Source organism: Hibiscus syriacus, unplaced genomic scaffold (assembly GCF_006381635.1).
Source record: "Hibiscus syriacus cultivar Baekdansim isolate YM2019G1 unplaced genomic scaffold, ASM638163v2 tig00000132_pilon, whole genome shotgun sequence".
NCBI classification, from domain to species: Eukaryota; Viridiplantae; Streptophyta; class Magnoliopsida; order Malvales; family Malvaceae; genus Hibiscus; species Hibiscus syriacus.
The window spans coordinates 541,893-563,576 of NW_024061764.1; the positions used below are offsets into that span (position 1 = coordinate 541,893).

General features: G+C 38.0%; 2 protein-coding genes across 2 annotated transcripts; both read right to left on the reverse strand.

Moving 5' to 3' along the window:
• Positions 1-10,889: 10,889 nt before the first annotated feature.
• On the reverse strand, positions 10,890-13,730 carry LOC120127457 (rop guanine nucleotide exchange factor 1-like). Its single transcript, XM_039145394.1, has 5 exons — positions 13,232-13,730; positions 12,714-12,830; positions 12,081-12,619; positions 11,518-11,871; positions 10,890-11,293 (listed from the first exon to the last, which is right to left on the reverse strand). The coding sequence occupies exons 1-5, from the start codon at positions 13,515-13,517 to the stop codon at positions 10,922-10,924; spliced, it is 1,668 nt and encodes a 555-aa protein (XP_039001325.1). The 5' UTR covers positions 13,518-13,730; the 3' UTR covers positions 10,890-10,921.
• Positions 13,731-14,277: 547 nt separating this feature from the next.
• LOC120127567 (tRNA pseudouridine synthase Pus10-like) lies at positions 14,278-18,594 on the reverse strand. The gene is made up of 15 exons (XM_039145459.1): positions 18,312-18,594; positions 17,859-18,184; positions 17,650-17,770; positions 17,107-17,218; positions 16,862-17,022; positions 16,658-16,729; positions 16,357-16,425; positions 16,175-16,255; positions 15,952-16,071; positions 15,780-15,854; positions 15,589-15,669; positions 15,412-15,485; positions 15,249-15,309; positions 14,770-14,825; positions 14,278-14,620 (listed from the first exon to the last, which is right to left on the reverse strand). The coding sequence occupies exons 1-15, from the start codon at positions 18,489-18,491 to the stop codon at positions 14,545-14,547; spliced, it is 1,665 nt and encodes a 554-aa protein (XP_039001390.1). The 5' UTR covers positions 18,492-18,594; the 3' UTR covers positions 14,278-14,544.
• Positions 18,595-21,684: the final 3,090 nt, after the last annotated feature.

Below are 21,684 nucleotides of genomic sequence, written 5' to 3' on the forward strand. Positions count from 1 at the left end.
GTGGTAAAACGGTTTTCTTCAAAAGAATTTGAATGGCCACACCAAAATGTGTCGGCACATTTATACAACCTATATCATTTCTACCTATAATATTTAAAAGTATCGACATTTATATTTTTCCTTGAATCTATTTCTACTGCAATCGGTCCCAAATGCTTCCTTACTCCAAAACCCCAAACAACACATAAAAAAACCCTATCGCGATTACTGTAATAATAAAAAATTAGGGTTCGACAACATACTTTTCGATTCGACTGCAGCAACAAACAAACAAACTTCGCTTTAGAAACGCCTTCTGAAATGCAGCAACAATTACTCTTCGATTTCAAAACTCGTCTGTTCTATCTTTTTTCAGAGGATATTTAGCTATGGCCTTTATATTTTCATCGGATATGTTATTTATATTAATCGATACAAATACAAAAGTGTCGATACTTTTATGTCAGGTGTCGATACTTTCGAAAATGATAATTACTATTTATTTGAAAGTGTCGATAATTTATTACACGTACTTACGAAAGTATCGACACTTTCAATATATCCGGTATCATTTTACCGGTTTTATCATTTTGATACCGGTTTTATCATATTTTTACCTGTTTATGTTGTGGATCGATCTATTTTTTTAAAGTATCGACACATTATAGGCGCTATAACTGCTTCTATTTAAATTCACAAAGTGTCGATCCTTATAACGTATCGACACTTTAAATTTACCGGTTTTTACATTTTGTTACCGGTTTTATCATATTTTACCTGGTATATCGTTTTGGATCGATATATTTTTAAAAGTATCGACACTTTTTAGGATTTAAAACTGCTTTGAAAGTTATGTAATTTATTTCAATTTATTTAATAGTGTTTCATGTTTTCCACCTACAATATTAATTTAATAATTTAATTTACACAAAATTTATTTGATTGTTTTGATATTTTATAAATATTATTTAGAATTTAATTTAACAATATTAACCAAATATAAATAAATATGTTTTCAACAGTGAAATAAGTATGGACATTTTATAAAAATGGATATATACTTTTTTGAAAGTTATGTAATATGTTTCAATTTATTTAATAGGTGTTTCATGTTTTCCACTACAATTAATTTAATAATTTAATTTACACAAAATTTATTTGATTGTTTTGATATTTATAAATATTATTTAGAATTTAAATTAACAATATTAACCAAATATAATAATAAATTGTTTCAACAGTGAATAAATGACAAAACCGGTAAAATTACTTGATATGTTAAACGTATGGACACTTTTATAAAAAGGATAGATACTTACCGATAACCAAAGTTTACCGGTTACCAAATTTTTTAATAGTTTTTCATTTTTTCTACCTAAAACATTATTAGTTGTCAACATAATAGGTACCGCTAAACCGAATTTATTAAATACATTTTAATGTATCCGGTAATGCTGTATATTAGCCGTATATTAACCCGCCTTTCCTGAGACAATCCCGTAGCTAACTGTCTACCCAAGAATTCAATTTTCCCGATTGCTAATTCATTTTGATTTTACAGATGTCATTTTCTCATAAATGAAAAAGGGCAGAGATGAATGCTATAGGCTTAGTATTCAAAATTTTACAATTGATGGTGGAAGATTTGTTATTACATTTAGGGGGGGGGGGGCTACATTTTTAAAAGCAGTAATTTCCAAGCTTTTTTTGCTCGCTGCAGTCACTTTGGATTTTACTTTTTTACCGACTATTGCTCCTTAAATGCTGCCATTAATTCAAATGATGCATTTCAAAATATTAATATTTGAGAGTGATGTAGCTCAGATTAATATCAATCCAAAGACAAGCAAGCAAGTCATCTAAATTCCTCGTGATGCTCAACACGACCGTGCAATCAGTAACAACTGTGTAAATGGAGGTGTAAGTCACTCGACATGTCATTAAAAACATTATATTTAAAAGTATACAAATAATTTTATATTAGAATAAATTTGTAAAATTTTTAAAAAAATGAACTCAAAAGAATTTAAAGACGATTGCTTTCGGCCATCACCTTTCGGTTTATCCATGGTGGTGTTAGTCCCACGGGTAAAAAACACTAACCTGCTCAGCTCCACCATGATCCCAGACCTCGACCTGAAACGGATTTTGCTCTACTTTTGTCATTATTGGATTAATTACCTCCCACGAGTCTCTTTGCTTAAGCAAACCATTTTTCTTCAATCGCAAAGATATATATATATAGAGAGAGAATTGGAATATGATAGAAAGGGTGGGGGAGTAGTGGGAGTGACTGGTTTTACACCAGTAATGAGGGAAGAGAGGAGAGAATAACCATGATGAATGATGATGATCCTTTGATGGCGTTTTTTCTGATATATTACCTATATATTATATATATTTTTTGTCAGACACAATTTAGATTATTTTTTTTGATTTAACACCCTTTGCAGTAAGGCGTGCCTCCTGCAGCGCGTTTACGTTGATATGACATCACATGAGGTAAAGCGCGCCCCTTACAACGTGTTTTATGCTGAGTTGGATACACGTGGCTATAGCGCGTCTCCTGGGGTGCGCCTTACTCCACGTAGGGCTATAGCGCGGTGCAAGGGTCGTGCTTTTCAATTATCACATGCTTAATTATCAGATATACATAATGCAAGGTGCGGTGCAAGGACCACGCCTTGCATAATTTACCCGAACTTGTCGGCTTTAAAGCATCATCTGTCGGCTATAAATAGCCCTCTCCCTGTAAACTCTCTGACCAACAATCCTTTCAACCAGTAAATAACACCCGATAATCCTCTTATATTTGATTCAAAAGTTCGTTCGATCTTTCGTTATAAAGTAATTTTGTTATATTATTTTTTTTATAATTATATATGATTATTTGAAACAATATTATATTAATTGTTTTCAATTAATTTATGTGTTTGTAAAATTGGAAAGCGGGAGCATACGTCGAAATATTTTTGCGGTGCATGTAATAATATAAAATTATATTATTTAAATTATTTACGTTCATCTGTAAAAATTTTATTGTGTTATATTTTCGTTCATATATTATTTATTTAATCATATTTTTTTCAGTTGTTTTTTTGTAGATATAATATTGTTACACTTTTAAACTCTAAGAATGACGCGACTTTCAACTATTGTTTATTATGATGGAGAAATTCGAGAAGATGAAACTGACGTTGTTTTCGTATCAAATGAGCGTGTTAAAATATCATTCAAGAGAAACATAACTCTTGAGGAGCTGATAACGAAGATTTCCAGGAAGGCTCATGTTGGAAGTAGTAGAAGAATGTCGTTGTTGCAGTACTATTTCCAAATCATTGTTGCCATTAACTTATACAGCGTTCGAACTATCGAACAATGATGATGTTGAAATGATGGCTGATTCTCAAAGTAATTATTCAGACGACGATATTGATGTATGCAAAGTTTGTTCAAGTGCGTACTGTGCGGGGTCAGTCATTAAGCTCCCACTATGGGCTGGTTGAATAAGTTGACAGCGGTTGAATAAGTTGACAGCCTGACTACAGTAATGTGTAATGATTTTAACTCCATAATGGGAAATCTGCATCATAGTGCCGTCACATCAACTTTAATGGAGAGATATTCATCCGTAACTCCTTACGATATGTATCGAGGTGGGTCCACGAACAATCCGTATAGAAACATCACGTCCAGTTCAAGGGGATAGCATTCATCTGCAAATTTCTTTGACCTTAATATGGAGATGCCATCGACACAACAATCTGTGCAGTTTTCATTTGACACGATGGCTTCAAGCTCCAGGGGGAGGCATTCCACTGCGAGCTTTTTCGATCTCAATGTCGATATGCCTTCTAGTTCAAGGGGAAGACATGCAAGTAGTAGGTTCTTCGACCTAAATGTGGAGAGCATGGAGGAATCATCATCTGCACCAGAAGAACCGCTTCATGAGCCTGGTGCGGATGGTGCTGAGACTGGATTATTCATTTACCCAGAATCACCGCAATTCAACTGCGATGATGATATAGATGAAGTTCCCTCAAATGTGGCACAAGCTGACCCTCCAGCACACATGTATGAAGCTGATTATGGTGCAACGTACATGCCAGAATTTGTGGATATGCCTTATCTCGGTAACTATGGATATTACTCATCAATAAATAATGGTGAGTTATCTTTAGGCATGGAGTTTTCAAGCAAAGAAGAAGTGATGATGGCTATAAAAAATTACAATATCTGTAATTCTGTTCAATCAAGAGTCGACTGCTCCACGATAGAAAAATATGTATGCTACTGTGTCCGACGCAAAAACGGATGCAATTGGATGGTTCACGTATCGAAGAGGAAGAGAAAAAACAACAGATGTGAACTAACTGTATAAAACGGTCCTCACACATATTGTGCTGGATGGGTCAACCAAGATCATCCCAACTTGGACTCTGAAGTGATATGCCAAGCCATCATGCCCATTGTAAAAGCAAGCTCTCATATAGCTATTGATGTGTTGATTTCAGCTATACAATCGCAGTATGGGTACACTGTCTCATATAAAAAGCTTGGTTGGCAAAACAAAATGCCATTGTCAAACTTCGTGGCGAATGAGATGCATCTTACAACGAACTTCCAGGCTGGTTTAGGCTGGTGCGGAGGTTGAATCATGGACTTCGAAACCTCCTATGCATACCTTAATAATCAAGTTCTTCACGATCGATGCCAATTCTACCGGGTTTTCTGGACTTACCCACAGTGCGTTAATGCTGTCAAATATTGCAAGCCTGTGGTCCAGATTGACGAGACTTTCTTGTATGGAAAATACAAGCAAGTATTATTATTGGCAGATGTCCAAGATGACAACCACAACATTCTTCTAGTTGCTTTTGCTCTTCTTGAAGGAGAAGATACAGATTCTTAGGCTTTTTTCCTCCGAAACTTACGTGCACATGTTATCACGAGGGAAAAAATCTGTGTCATTTCAGATCGCGGAGTTGGGATCAAAGCAGCAATGGAGTCTTTGGGTCCAATGTGGCAACCACCCTTTGTCCAACATAGGTATTGTCTCTGACACATTGTTACGAACTACCATGGAAGGTACAAGAAGAATGATGAGCGTAAATTAATTGTACGCATGGGTAAGTGAAACTGATGTAGTTTGTTTTTCTTTCGATCATTTTAATTTTGCAAAGAAAGCAAGTTAGTAAGTTATACATTTTTTGATTAGGTTACGAACTACTTCCTCAAACGTTTGAATCAATACTTTAAGATTTGCGAGCGAAAAACAAGGAAGGATACGATTATATCAGCCTCATTGATAAATAAATGTGGACGAACGCATATGATGGTGGATATCGATATGGACACATGACGACCAACTTGGTTGAGGCAATCAATTCAACCTTAAAGGGTGCACGTCACTTACCTGTAGTAAGGCGATCATTTCTATCACCTTAGATTAGTTACAGATCTACAAAAAAAAATTGTTGCATCAAATGGAATGTCTGTAACAAGCTTCTCTAGAAGACATGAAATCTTTCGTGTCACAAAGTTATCGCGACCTCTTCAAGGGATTGAAGATGTGTCGTTAAGAGTAAATCTACGGGATAGAACGTGCGACTGCGGGTTTTTTCGAGCTCTGAAGTATCCATGTTCACATGTGATAGCAGCTTGCTCGCATACACGTTAAGACTATAATTGTTTTGTGGATCCCGTATACATACTATCTGAAGTTTTTAAGGTATACGAATTTGATTTCCCCCTATAGGTAATGACAAAGACCCTTATGATGTTCAGGATTGGCTTCCGATTGTACCAAATCCAACTTTATTGAGGGAGCGTGGTCATCCAAAATCTAATCGAATTCATTGTATGACTGATGACGAGCTACATTAGGTTGATGAGGAGCTGATGACGATGAAGTACCTCTATAGAATAAGGACCCTGGAGGTGTATGACTGACTATCCCACCGGCTTGCGAAAACTAGGAAATCTCATAAAACCCAAACATCGCTGAGTGTGAAAACTATACAGGAGGTATCTGTGTTGCGACCATGGGTGATGAGGTTGAACCCGCCAAAATGTGGGTATATGAACCCCAAGTCAGATCTACAAACATAGACCTATAATATCCTCCAATAGGGGTTATAAAACTCTATGACGGTGGTGGCAGCGGGGTTATAAAACCAGGTGACAGTGGCAGCGGTGGCATCAGATAAGAGAATAGCGATGACGACATCACATATGGCTGCGGAAGGTAAGTCGCTGTAGACGGTGGTTGCTATGAAGGTCCTGCTGGTGCAGCTGAGGATGAACCGGAAGCACCTGCTCTCTGTCTACGAGTCGGGGGACGATGGTACTGTGTCGATGAACATCTCTGTCGACGTCACTGAAAGGTCTGCCCTCGTGCATCCTCGAAAAGTAGAAACGATTTACTGTTACTGTTGAACCACTCGTAATAACCGTCAGCAACCATCAAGAGGTCAGTAAAAATGGGCTCTCTACGGAGAAGGCGCCGATGTCGATCCTCCCACAGCACGACCCACTCGTGATGCCTCACCAGCCAATTTGTATCGGTCTTGCCGTGTCTATCTGTGCTATGCAACTCGTCCATATTGCGAGGTGCTTCCGGAATTGGTTGAAAACAACTAAATTTCCAGAGCACGCGATCAGTAGAGTGCCACTCGACGATCGCATAATAGATCAAAGTGACCATCGCCATCCAAATATCTAATGGGCCCCTCAACTCATGTGGGATCACCATTCTCACATCATCATTAGAATATGACACCCATTCAAACTAAAACAAATATATATAATTTCTATCAAAATAATAATCTAATTATACAACTATAATCAAAAAGCATTTTTTAAACATTAAAAGGCATACCTGTGTGCCAGCCTTCTGATCGATTAGCACCCTAATTTTTTTCTAAATCATCAGGTAGCTCCTGATGATTTTTCCTATCAGTAAACCACATATTCAAGGAAAACAAAATTTATTATACACTGTATAAAATGATTAATATACGAAATCAATTTTATAATTACCTCAAGAGTAGCGAAAATACGAATGAGTTCTTGATAATTGGACATAAAAAGGGTAATCGATACCATGCCCAAGACTGTAGCAGTAGGAGACATCCGCCGATAGCATTTTTCTTGTAGTTAGTGGCTCGACACATCTCCATGTACAAGAAAACCAAAACTGCCCATCCCCAACTAAGTGATCCGGCCAGACGAAAGTCGCCAAGATGTCGCAACCACATACAATAAACTTGGTTGCACGATTTATCTGGCAACAACAACTCTCCTATTAGCTACAGTATGCATGCCCGTGCATACATTTTAACTTCATCATCAAAGTCGTCCTCGCTCAACTCCCGAAAATTGGCATCTAACCAATTTAACGGTATCTGACCACCGTTAAAACTTTTCGGGACACGTCCTAGATAGTCCCGACACAAAGCAGTCCATGAACTTTGCGCCATCCCCGATATCACATCTCCATCCACCGGAAGTGCCAGGTGCATAGAAACATCCTCAAGTGTAATCGTGCACTCTTCGTACGGAAGATGGAGTGTGTAGGTCTCTGACCTCCACCGCTCCACTAAGGCAGAAATAAGGTCTGGTTCTATCTTATAGTGACCCTCATATCTACCTATGTGACCGAATCTAGCCTCTACTAAATACGGCAAAACACGACTAAGTATCACTAACTTAAGATTCCTAATAAAAGTATCTAATACATGGTCTATCTCATAGAATTAAATAATTACAAAAATTAATTTTTAAACTAATAATCATGCATTAAATAAATAAATAAATTATTACTAAAAATTTAAATTATATTAAAACGTTAAAATGTTATCGTATCAGCAAAATGTCGCGATATATAATTTTCATCAAAGTGAAGTAGACCTCCTTCCATTTTATATCTGTAAAAAAATTAATTAAATAAAATATGAAAAAAATTTAAATACTTAAATAAATTAAAAAACAAAATATTAAATATAATAAAATATACTTTAAACAGTTAAAATATAATATAAGAGTATTTGAGAGAAGTTGAGAGGTTTGGTGTGATGAAAGTGCTTGTGAATGGAAGTATTTATAGGAAGGGGTGGAGTGTGAACGGTCGGGTCGGGTAGGTGGATAATTAAACCTAAGGTGCGTTACAGGGAGCGCGCCTTACTGATGCGTGTCAGATTTAAAGGTAAAGCACGGCTCTTGCCTCTCGCTATACCCTACATGGTGTCAGATTAACATAAAACGTGTTGCAGGAGGCGCACCTTACTACAAAAGGAATTAGATCAAAAAAAATAATCTAATGAATATCTGACAAAAAAATATAAAGTCAAAAAGTGATATATCACGAAAAACGCCTCATTTGATTCTTCTAAATATGCACTTCCCTTGTAGGGGAATGAACAATCTTAAATTATATTTTTATTATCTCTCTTCCACCTCCTCCTTTAATTAATTGCACCCATTTCTCTCACTTATCCAATGTTGTTCCTTCATTGCATCTTAATTAGGAGAACCCCATCAGCATCTACTCCAGTCTCTTGATTCCCTTTTAAGTTTAACACTCTTCTCCTCCCTTCCTTTGCCTCCTCTGCGTGTCTTTCTATTGTGAAATACAAGGACTGTTATTAATGTTTTTGTTTGCTCTCATGGGGATTTAGCAAAGGGATTCTTACAGAGTTCATTGGCATTCTGTCCACCTCCTCCTCATAGCAAAAAAATACCCATTTTTCTCTATTTGATTTTTCATGGAGGTGGGCATACTGCCAACTGGGATCTATTGGCATCTCTTCGTAAAATCTTCGTGATACATTTCTTCCATCTTTCCTCTCCCTCTTTCAAGTTCCAGGTAACTATCAAACATTCATATCCTCCATGAGATGATATAATATTTGGCAGCTTCTCAGTCTCGACATTTTTGGTTAGGTAACTTTTAACACTACCATTTTATACGAAAAAGAAATAGAGTAAATAACATTTTACCATTTGTTTGGTACTGTCATCATGGTTATGCTATTTGCAAGGTTTGATTGTATGTCTGACTGCTCAACTGAGGCCTGAGGGTTCGCGCGAGCAACATGATGAGCAAAATTTCTGTTTCTAAAATGGTCATGTTCTAGATCTCCTTTGAGGTTTTGACTGTCAACTGAGAACCCTAACTACTTTTTCCATATTCGTTTTCTGTATTTTATCTTGTCCCAGATATCAAATACCTTTTCTTATATTTTTTACAGTTGCAGAAGTATTATCATGTGTTCATCTAGGGTTTTATGAGAAAGATATGGATATGAGAATTTGGTATCCAAGTCCTAGTGAACCCCTTCGAATGCAAAAGGGAAAGGGTGGAAATTGCATAGTAACCCTAAAAAACCAAAGGACAGAAACAATAAGATTTTGTCAGAGTTGCATGAGACCCAAATGATGACTCCAGTGTAGGTGTTTGAATTAATACTAATCTGATACTGTAAATATTGTTTATATCCATGCAGATTGTCATCAGATATCAGATTACAACTATAAAGCAAAAAGATTTTTCATGATCAAGGCTTCTAATGCATGATTGCGCCACCAATTTCAAAATGTCAGTCAAGATATTTATATATTTTATTTTACTTAGTTATATAATATATATATTAATAAAAATCATATACAGTGCACTAATGAATATGTAGGGCAGGGTCTCTTTTAGATGAGCGGCAGCTAGCCCTAGTACTGGATGCTCATGATTGAAATACTGACAAAACTATTAATAATTTTTAAAAACTCAAAACAAAGATGAAAAGGGTAGGTAAACTTCCAATCACCCAATTCAACTCTGGTAACCAGATTCATATTTTCAAATCCTTTTCTTAGCATTGTGAAAGATTAAGGACCAGACTGAGAATTGAGAAAGGAAATGGGGTTTCAAATTTCAACTGTAAGTACGAACGTTTCTTTTTAAATGTGGATGACTGTGTTTTCATTAGGTCTATGTTGTATAAGTTATACCGAGCTTTGAAAGTGTACTAAATGGAGGGTATTTCTCAAGTCGGTGGCTGCTCCGGAGCAGGAACCTTGGATTTTGAGGTTAATGGGGGATGGACCGATGGAGTTAGTGGACCGTCGTCTTGCCTTGACGTTGCTTTGGGCCAATGCGTTAAAGAATTTTGGTCAAGAGCTCGACTTGATGTAAGGGGGTGAAAAGATCGGCTTTGATGATGCTAAAAACAAAATCAATGGGGGGACCATACGAATACATTTTCATTGCTAGTTCCCTTTTTTTCCTTACCTTTTCGCTTCCGGTTAGTTCTGGTGAATAGTTGGCACTGCAAAAAGATGAGCGGTATTTTGTATTATCGACCGTAATGTCGCCCCTTCTTCATTTGGTTGCAGCCCTGGGCCCTCAAACAAGGGCCTATCATATATGTTCAATTTCTGATTCTGACGGAATTAATAGAATGTCTTCTTCTCTCTCTTTTTTTTTAATAAAAAACAAAGGATTTGAATGCTAACATTATGTAGGCAAGGATGGTTTGCTTCCATCGAAGCCAACTTTCACGGTGACTGGTTTACAAAATGGTGGTTGAGAACATGTAAATAATTTATGATTATTATTTTAACTCCATTGACCGTTGCCGTTATAATCCATTAGTTTATTTTAATGCCCGAAATCTAAGATTTGGTTGATCATAATGTTTCTCTACACTTGATATAGAAGAAAAATGCTAGTAGTTCTTGTTACAATGGCGACAATTTAAAGAGATCCAACTAAACCAATATCCCTCACTGTCTGGAAAAAATGTCCACATTGAATGTCTGACCATAAAGGGATTATATACAAGATCCAATCTAATACCTCACAACTAAATGAGCATGGTTGGCTAATCTCAATAATTTTTCGTGGTTTTCAGGTTGTGGGTGTGCATGACGTCGTTGCTTTCATTCCTCAAAAAGCTAGCCTTACCCGTGAGCCATCCAATGACTCTCTAAGGTTGCCGCCATTGTTTATTATTGGTTGATAAACCCTCCTATCAGAGCTTTCACTTATTTCATCTGAATCGTAGGATGCTGTCATCCCACATGGAGTCCCCATACCAGAACGTTGAAATGAGAGAGGATTGGTTGATATCCGACTTTGTTTAGGAAGACCAACATCAAACCGCCCCGGTTCATAAACAGACAATGACTCTGCTACCTCAATTGCACGTTTCCTTGTGGCATCGTCTACATATAGCAGATCATCAATCCTTGCCGTTATGTTGAATGCTAGGCTTTCCATCACTCTCGAGTAGCTCTCAAGGATTGATTGTCCTACATCCTACAAAAAACCAACAATTTTAATCTCATCTCTTTGCCTTATTGCATATTTCAACAATTCCATAAACATTCAAATTTCAAACAGATCGCAGTTTTTCCGAGTTCTAGATAAAAAAAAAATCATGATGCATCTTAAAGAATAGAGACACATGTTATCGACGGAAACAGGTGCATAGGATCTATATAATGCTTTAAGAACTGATTCATGCTAATAAGGTGAAGTACCTTGTTATGCTGAATCTTACTCATGTCTAAAGAAGTCTGACGAAGGCCTGGAAACCGTAGCCGTAAGTTCAGTAGGAGTGTCTCAGCCCGCTCAGCTAAAACCTTTGTCTTTTCTATGTCACCGACAAAACCCTTAACTTTGCCACCCCATGCTGTCTTTCCCACTTTTGCACGCAGTGAGTGCCTTCTCAAGTACTTGTGTTTCCAAATATGCACAGAAGCTTCAACCCTGTTGGCCATTTCCAGAGCAGTGTATTCCGATGACAGGTCTAAGTAATCAAGAAGACACTCAGGAGAGAACTGGTCGGCGGTTAAGTAACGGTACATGACCTCACCCAAACAATCCTTTCCGCACTGGAATACAAGTAAAAAAAAAAAGCCATAGTGAACAATATGCTCTCTGGAAGAAAAAGGGAAACAAAGGGATGCATGAGCAATAATTATCAATCAAAATGCATGAATATTTGATGCAATTCGCCTCATGGATGCTACATCTAAAAGTAAATTTATATGTTCTCATGCCACAGAGAACAATTTTGTATACTATGGAGCAGTCTCCGAACCTTGGGCAAGCTTTTGAGGTAAGCATTTGGGATTTCCATCTCAGCCAAGACATTGTCATTTATCGCCATAGCAGCCTTAAGGATCTGGTGTGTACATTCCCTACACTGCTGCAATCTCTTCCTTGAATCTTCAGATAAACCGGAGGGGGGAACCTTGGGAAATGGGAGCCACCACTTCTCTTCCAGTCTAACAGATGAACTCCCAGACGGCGTAGACGAAGGAAATGCCTCAATTCCGTCAGTATCGTTGATAACTACTCCGCGATCAGCATAATAAAATTCAGAATTATGAAAGCCATCAAGAATGCTTATCAGCATTGCATCAAGTTTCTTGAGTGCTGGGAGGTTTACATGGAGATCCGAGCGTGGCCGGGCCACCATAACCTCAAAGGTTCCCCCACCTGGAAACTCTTGCAATGATGGTTTAAGCTCCACTATGGAATCACTTACACACAAAAGCCAATCCATCTCTCTACGCCACATCAACTTCCTCTGTGGTGATAATGGCTGTAACTTCCATAGTTCACCAAACACAGAAGCTGAAAGAAATTAAAAAAATAGATTCGGATTTCAACCTCTCGTTAATGATGAACCAAGAAAAACAAAAATGAAAATTAAGTACAAGAAACTAACCAGAAAGATTTGTAATGGCATTGGATATGGCAAGAGCAATACAAACTCCATTCCCTCCACCTGACATATCTTCTCCAAGCAAAAGTTTGGCGAACCTTTCCTTCATCATTTCTACTTCTGCAAAAAGTTCTATAGAAATTAAAACATAACTAAACCTAAGCAAGATGAATAGCAATATCAACCCAGACTCCGCAGAAAAATATTTAAGGTTAAAGTCCGATTTGTACCAAAAAAATGGAAAGAACTAAAATAAAACTTGGTGCCGAGTTAAAAACTAAAATAAAATAATCGATGGAAAACTACAAAACCAAACAGAGCTTCAGGGATAAACGTAGATAACAGATCTAAACAACTGTCACCAAGTACGTTAGCAAATGCAGCAAAATATTCGACAAGAAGTCATCGATCTTCACCGTTATAAACTAAAATTGCCGGTAAAACCTTCAATGAAGCAACAAATTCAACTCTCAATTTGGTAAGTGCTAAAAAGAACATAAAGCAAAGTATAGTGAACGTACCCGCCATGTCGGTCTCTTGTTCCTCCGCCTTCGTCGACGGGATGACCACGTGTCTGCCACCGACAACCGGCAACATCACGGGAACTCGCGTCGATAAACTAGAAACGTCAACGAACTCTGAACCCACGGGCGGCGAAGAGGTCAAAAAACTCGAATCACCTCGGTCAAAACGACGACAGGAAAATCCACTCGAGCTCTCGGATTCGCTCACGTCGGCGCTCAAACTGTAGCTCTCGAACCGCTCACTTATTTGATCGAAACATTCCTCAGACGAAACGCTCCCCATTCTTCAAGTCAAAGATCAAACGCTCAACAAACTTCCCAAGTTTAACGGGATTCTTGCCAGCATTATGGGGCGGTACGGTCGAGTTGTAAAGAAGAGAAAGCAAAATAATAAAGAAATATAGATTCAAAAGAAACTGCACTCGCAGTTTCTTTAACTGGCTTTGGAGTCCATATTGCCGTTGCGATGGAAACCAGTCGCGGTTTCCCCTTTTAGTTGGCGGGTGATTATGGAGCGTGAGAGGCACGCGCGTGTAGGGTTGCGAAGAATATTTGTTTCACGCGATTGGTTAGAAATGTTGAAGTGCCGCGGTTTAATTACCGTATGGAGTTGGGTTGATGTGTTAATGGGATGACATGTAGAGCAGGTTAGCGAGATCATCATTTTATATTTAAATTTATGGATTCCCCCACCAACTTTACAAGTGCTTTTAATTTGGTCCATTATGAGTCGGGTACAATTACTCTACTTAATTACGTTTCTTTTATCAAGCAAGGAATTGGCATTTGGCATGATTATGAACTGATAGCAACACGGTTGTGCCTTGAGCAATTTTTCATGCACATTTTTTTAGCCTTTTGGGTTTAGAAATTAACATAAAAATGTTTTTTTTAAGAAAAAGAACTGGCCTATTAAAGCTTTTGTTGGATTTATTATGAAAACGCAAATGAGAGATGAGATGAGGACAATACTTCGACAGCCATTTGCCTTGCCCATAAGGACAACATAAACTAACACATAAGGGCAGTAATAATACCTACAACCCAAGGCAATATTTTCCCACAAAATAGAGGCAGGGCGAAGCAACATGAAAGCATTTGCTTTTGGATGCCAACCTTCTATAATAACGTATGTTTCACACTAGTCAAAACGTAAGGGATCAAAGAGAAACCGAAAGGCTCAGAATAATTCAATTCAGAAGAGGGGCGAAAACAGCAACACGCCTTGATAATCCACACTATATGACAAACTTGATGCGTAGTGTATCACTGGTCCCTGGATATAGGAGTGTGTCTTCCGCCTCTTTCAGTCAGAAAGAATCCATTTTCACGTCTGTAACATCGAGCTGCATAATCTCTGCTCTGCATCCCAGAATTGATCCAATACTGCAAAAAGAGTAGAATCGTTAGATTTCCATGACTCCTCAAGTACACATACATGATCTCAAACGTATCCCAGCTCAAAGGCTCAAATCATTCGGCTATCGTCACAAACTGATAGTACAACCCTATTTATTTTCAGTTTAGCAAAGTACCTAGGCTGGGTGCGCCCAAAATCACCATGAACAAATTCCTTGATATAAGTTCCAGCCTGCACTCCAAATATGTCAGTGTGTTGCGCATTCCACAACAAAAAAGCACGATACACAAGCAAGACACCCCGATACTATGCTAACACCTTTCCTGACCGATCTGACCAGCATTTATTCAGTGACACCATTTGTAACTTTGTATATCATGGCCCAAATATTTGTCTAATAAGAACATATTGCAGAAGAATGCCACATTGAGTAGTCTAGGCAGTATTAAATTCATGAATAATCAACAGCATTCTACAAAAGTGCTACGCTTATATTCCATACAACGGGTATGTGACTACTGAGTACCAAGGCATGGTCCTCATAAAACAAACCAAGAAGGCGAAAACTGTGAATTTCACCTATTTGAGGACCCTCCACACCCCTCTAAATAAAATGGAAATATCTGACCATGTTTCAAGTGAAAAAATCATTACCTGGGTGCAAAGATGCAAAAGAAAATATTGAGAGCTTCCAGCAATCCTCTCAATCTTCATCCTATACAGGATTCAGAAAGAAAAACAGAAACATGGTTAAGCCTTTCGAATTTAAAAAAATGTACACGACTGAAGAAAAGATGTACAAAGGACTGGTGCCAACCAATGTATAATTTTCTGGCGTTCCAATGGACTTCTACGATGAAGCACCCGTATTGGGGTCTTTTGCAGAATTTGCTGCAGGAGGACATCAGAAAATCCACTAAATAGAGTGATATATTATATATACACGGTGGATATGCTGTGAAAAAGGAAAAATGAATCTCAAAGAAAAGCTAACCATGTCATTAAGCAATGATATTGATTGCACATCCTCATCTTCAAGTGGACGAGAAATCCACACTAATGCACAATACTGCTTCTGCATGAAGGAGGAGGATATTGTCAAGTCTTACTTTATTGAAACTTCATATTTCAATCCAAATGATAAGAGAATGAACTACAATAAACAAATATAAAAGCCAAAGCAACCTGCTTCTCAGCTTCTCCTTCACGCATCAGTGTCCAACCCTGACTGCCTACTACTTTAAGATTTTTAACTCCAACCTGCAAGAAAGTGTTATATGCAACTAGTTCTAAATCATTTGAAACACTAAAGGGTGTTTGAACAGAAACATCTGTATAACAATGTATTAGAGCTCACGAGTTTATTCTCCAAACAATTTATCTTTAATTCGATTTCCTTAATGGTTTCCTCGGATGGTACTTGGCGGGCATTTTGTATCTCAAGCAGAAAAGGCCTGCCTGAACCCAACATTCGAACCTGCAATAAGTTCCATAGATAAGCAAAACATCCATTGATTTCTTGAGGCCCAAATATGTATCAAGTTTAAACGAGCAATTGACAAAAAGCAGAACTTCATCACATCAATATCTTCTCTGCCAGCAGCATGAAACTTGTAATTATCACCCCGACACATAGGAAGGATGTTGCTACCTATAACCTCCTAAATAACAGACAAATAGATTTGTTAGTTTCGGATATTATTATATATGTAAAGTAGCCTCTTTAGGGACTATAAAGAAAAACCAAAGCAATATCCAATACCTCTACAGATGCTTCTCCCATCCTTTCCTCATCAATTATCCAGCGTGTTTGACTCACATTCCTTGAGTACTGCAATAAAAGCAAACAAAATACTGGAAATCAAAACAAAATACGAGGTTTGTTCAAGATCTCAATAACTCCAAAGGATAGTATTTTTTGCCTCTTTCCACAAAGACAGTTGAAGAAGATCTTAGATAAAGCACTGTTTTAAAACAAACAATTGCCTTCTTGTAATATCATAAGTCATAAACTCATAATACTTGAATATTAATGTAAAATACACTCTAATGTATTGACTTACCTTCAGATATCTACCACATAGATAAATATGTGTCCTGTAGCAAAGGTATACCAAATGGCAAGGTTCACTGACCTGAAAGGCACAAACTAAAATAAATACTAAGCATCAACATAAACAGCAGTATTGGATTTCAAGATCACCAAGGGTAGTAAAAAGTTTTGCAAGCAAGGAAACTGCAATCAAAAGAATATTATAGTGGGCAACCTTATCTATGGGCATTCTAAAGTGTTCAGAAGGATCTTGATCTTGCAAAATATTAGAAGATCTTCCAGTAACAGAAGTTGTTTCATTGGTAGAATAATCAGAACAAACTTTACTCGTAATCACTGTTTCATCATTTACATTGTGCAACCCATTCCCAGTGCCTGTACCATCAATGAAATCAACCTGAATATTATGGCCATCTAGATGCAACCGAGTCTTAGGTAGATTCAATGGATGTAAAATACCTATTCTTCGCCTTTTGAATCCCTGATTCTTCTCAACATAGTTATCCGATGCTCTTTTATGAGTGTAAGTCAAACGGATCCGGAAACAGCCTGAACTAGTAGATTTAACATCCTGCAAAACTTTAATTTAATTCAGTATGAGTTAATTGCACAAGTGGTCCCCAAACCATGACCCCCATTCTAAATTGGCCCTAAACTTTAAAACTTTCTATATACACCCCCAAACTATGACCCTATTCTAAATTGGTCCCTAAACCTTAAAACATTATATATGAATCCTCAAATTATTGGTATCATTCATTCCATTTTCAACCTTACATTAAGGTGGTTTTTGCAATTATCTCAGTCAGTATAGAATGTTTGAGGACCAATATATAATGTTTTAAAGTTTAGGGACCAATTCATAGTTTGGGGGACATCTTGTGCAATTATCTCATTCAGTATATAATTCAACATGAATAAAGAAACAATTATCTTCCTAAAATAGATTCAAACCAGCAATATTTCGAAACATTAAACCAATTCCAAGAAAATTTTACTTACCAACAATGTTTCAAGGGGTTTCGTTATAGCAATTTTCAGAACATCCTTCACAGAGACACATTTGGAAAGCACTCTTTCTTGAAACCATGGCTCTGATCCATCTCTCTTTTTCATACCTAACCTAAAAATATTTGGGCAGGGAGGGTATTAATGGGCAAACTATAAACCCTAACATAAAACCCACAAAAAGGAGCAAAAATAAGGCTTACAACAGCGAGGATTCGTTTTCCAAAATAAGTTGTGGAACGGAAACTTCTAGAGAAAATCCATCAATTTGATGGCCCTCTGTTTTCACTAACTCCGAAATGGTGGAAGCCATATCGTTTGGACTCTCCATTTTCACCATCTCTTCTTTGCCATCGCAATAACTGAACTGTAATATACCCAAGCAAACGCTGCACAATTGAAAATCGCCTTCTGATTTAAAACCAGTTACTTCTTCAAGAATTGAACGGATCATCGATTGTGATAGCAATGGATGGCAATAAATATGGTCCTCGGTGCCGAATATCCGTAGGACGCATCTCGAGCACACCTAAAACAAACACACACAGGCCATATTTGATTGATTTTCATTTAGTTTATCAAATTCAAATGTCGATGCAATAATAAAAACGGTTCCGATTAGGCCATTTGTCGATAAAATGCAAAGAGAAACGTACCCCGATAGACAGAAGGTCCTTGACCACGTGATAAGGCAATGACCGGACGGCGTCATTTAGAAGCTGTAACGGGATCTCCTCGTCGCAGGAACCGGCGTGGCTCTCCATTCCTGCCGAGCTACTCAGCTGCGTCACCTCCGTGGCGTCGCTAACCTGCGCGGACTCGACCTCGTTGGACATTTTCAAACAGCCGGTGCGTTAGAAAAGAGGGGTTTAAGTGTTTACTGTAGACGGCGGCAGTTAAGAAACGGAGTTTTTAGTGTAGATGAGTTTGATTTGAACAGACGAGGCGGTTATGCCCATTATTTCAGTAATGATAAGTACGTCGATGACAATCAAACCCATGGGCCAATAGACAAAAATAAACAACGAAGGCCCATTCCTGACCTCTCTGTTCTCTTTACAATTTTAGATATTCCTATGTTATATTATCAATCATTTTCCTACTTAGCAAAACACCTTGTTCAGCTTCCATCCAATGTTTCAAACTTAACATTCAAATTCAATATCATTGAGAGATATTTCGATTGTATGATCGATATAAATTTTTTAGAATAAGATATTGTATTTTTAAAATAATATTATCATTTTATCTATCTTCAAATGAAGAGAGAAAAACGTAAAATGTATATTGGGTAACTTTTTTTCCTAATGTCAAGATGTCGCACAATGACTCAATTAGGATTTGGTGATGACATCAACTTAATTATAAAATTGAAGAAATTGAATGTCTTTGTTAAAAATTTATCAAAGTAATTTTGACAAAATCATATTCATCCAAAAATGATTTTACCAGATTTATCTTATTCCTTTAAATAATGCGCCTTTACCTTATTTATCTTATATTTTTTTATTTTTCTCAATGTTATCCTAAATAAGACTAATTTGTATATTGTACTGTAAATAAGCTTGATCTAATATTAACTTTCTTTAATGGCCTATAAGATGCTTTCTTTTTTATTAATGGTAAGTATTTTGAACTTCTTGTGTGCTTTTGCAGGCATCGTTGTATATATTTCACGTGCATCTGGTGAAAAAATTTACAATTTCGTTTGCATGTCTATCTGGTGAGACATTACTCACTAAGATGTGGCTTCAAGATATTGTTCTTTCTCAGTGGAACACTTATGAAAATGATCATTCAGATGAACAAGAGACCCAATTTTGATGCCACATTACTCACTGTGAGGTCGGGCTTTGTTCACCTGCATGGCTTAGCTTATTGTCACTGACCGCGAGCCCACAACCGAGGCCAGCCCATGAGAAGTAGCCCAAGACTACTTTATTGGTGTTTTCAATCTTTTGGGCCCGCGAAGAGACTTTACAACCATAATCCCTTGATTGGTGGGATTTAAATCTGTATAGATAATGCCCAATTGTTTTTGGTAGGTAAGATTCAATCTAGGCCGTCGATGTAATTAGATCTTAGCCGTTCATTGAGGGGAGCTTCAACTATAAATAGAGGCCTTCTCTCCTCATTTGTACTCACTCCTCCAGTTTAAGAAATCATAATAGCATTACTCTCTCAAAGCTTTCTTATCTTCCTTTTGTGCTAGTTCTCTTATTTTGCTTCCGTTGAGAATCTGAGCATCTTTGCTTGGGTTATTTTCAGGCTTACTTAACCGCAATCACTAAGAAGACGACTAAGGCCGCACGTTCCGAGGTGTCGAAGTTCCAAAGGCATGACAAGTGGTATCAGAGCTAGTTTTGCGAGAAATGACACAACACAACCAAGACGAGATCCCAACAACCAACGAAGCGATGGTGACTCGTGCTGTTATGGCAAAAAAGCATGGAAGCTCGAAGGATGTCGTGGCTTTATTTGATCAAAGAGTTGGTAGGCTTGAAGATCGGTATAATGAAGTCAATGAGACTCAAGACTCGATTGAATCTCACTTGGAGAAGTTGGAGTATGTGGAAGAATGATATGACCACGAAACTCAAGCACTCATCAACGATATGGCGGATACGATAGATGAGCGCACCAGAGGCCTCGAGAGCATGTACATGGCCATGAGGGCCGAAATAATACGGGAGGTATAGGAGCTCAAGAGTGAGCTGCTTGTCTACAAGGTTGCCGTGTTAAATGGCGTGTCTGGGGAGGCGCAAGCACCAAGACCTATGATCGACGTCCCTAAGCCAAAGGAGTTCAAAGGGAGTCGGACTGCCCAAGATGTAGAGAATTTCATCTGGGGCATGGAGCAATTCTTCCGTGGCATGGGTATCGAGGATAATACCACCAAGGTAAATGTTGCTTTAAATTATCTTACTGATGTTGCTATGTTATGGTGGCATCGTAGGTGTTCCGAGAGAGCTAATCCAATTGGGACATGGGAAGAGTTCGTGGGTGAATCAAAGAGCATTTTTATTCGAAGAATACTGTGCTCGAGGCTCGAGCAAAATTAAAAACAGTTGAAGCATGACCGCACTATCTTGGAGTATGTCAAAAACTTCACTGAGATCAAGATGCAAATCTCGGACTTGGGCGAATCAGAGGGGTTCTTTGCATTCATGGATGGACTACAACGTTGGGCCAATATGGAGATCCAGAGGAGATGAATGATCGAACTTTCCAAGGCATTAGACACAACTGAGGCCATTGCCCCGTTTGAAGTGAAGAAGACTGTCTCTCTCTTACCCAAGCCAAAACCCAAAGGTAATGGTGGGGGAGAGAAGACCAAAGGGGGTTTTCATAAGCCAACAGTGGGTAATGGGAAGCCGAATGACCGACCTAGAAAGCTATCTAATCCATGGGAAAATAAGGGCAACTTATCGTGCTTCACTTGTTGAGGAAATCACATGAAAAGAGATTGTCCTCAGCTCGTGAAAGTTGTAGCCATCAAGGAGACTGATGGGGAAGAGAGTGAGACTCTCAAGCTTGGCTCCATCCTTAGCACCATGGAGGTCAAGAAGAGTCGCAAAAAGAAAGGACTGATGTATGTATACATCACAGTGACATGCCAAAAGATGAGTGCACTAGTGGACACATGTGCCTCAGAGTTGTTATTGTCCGAACAAGCTGCCAAGAAACTTGATCTTCGTGTAGAGAAGACAAGTGGATTCATTAAAACCATCAATACCAAAGAGGTTCTGATTGTTGGGGAAGCAAGAGGAATCAATCTCAGCATTGGAGGATGGATCGGGAAAGAGTCCATAAAGTTAATCTCACTCGATGACTTTGACTTTGTTATTGAGATTAGTTTCCTTGATCGGATTAATGCGTTCCCCCTTCCGTTTGCCGATTGCTTAGTAATTTGTGATCTGAAACATCAATGCATTGTTTTGGTAAGTCGAGAATTCGGAGTCGATGACAAGATGTTGTCTGCGATCCAACTCTCAAAGGGGGTGCGTAGAGAAGAACCCACTTTTATGG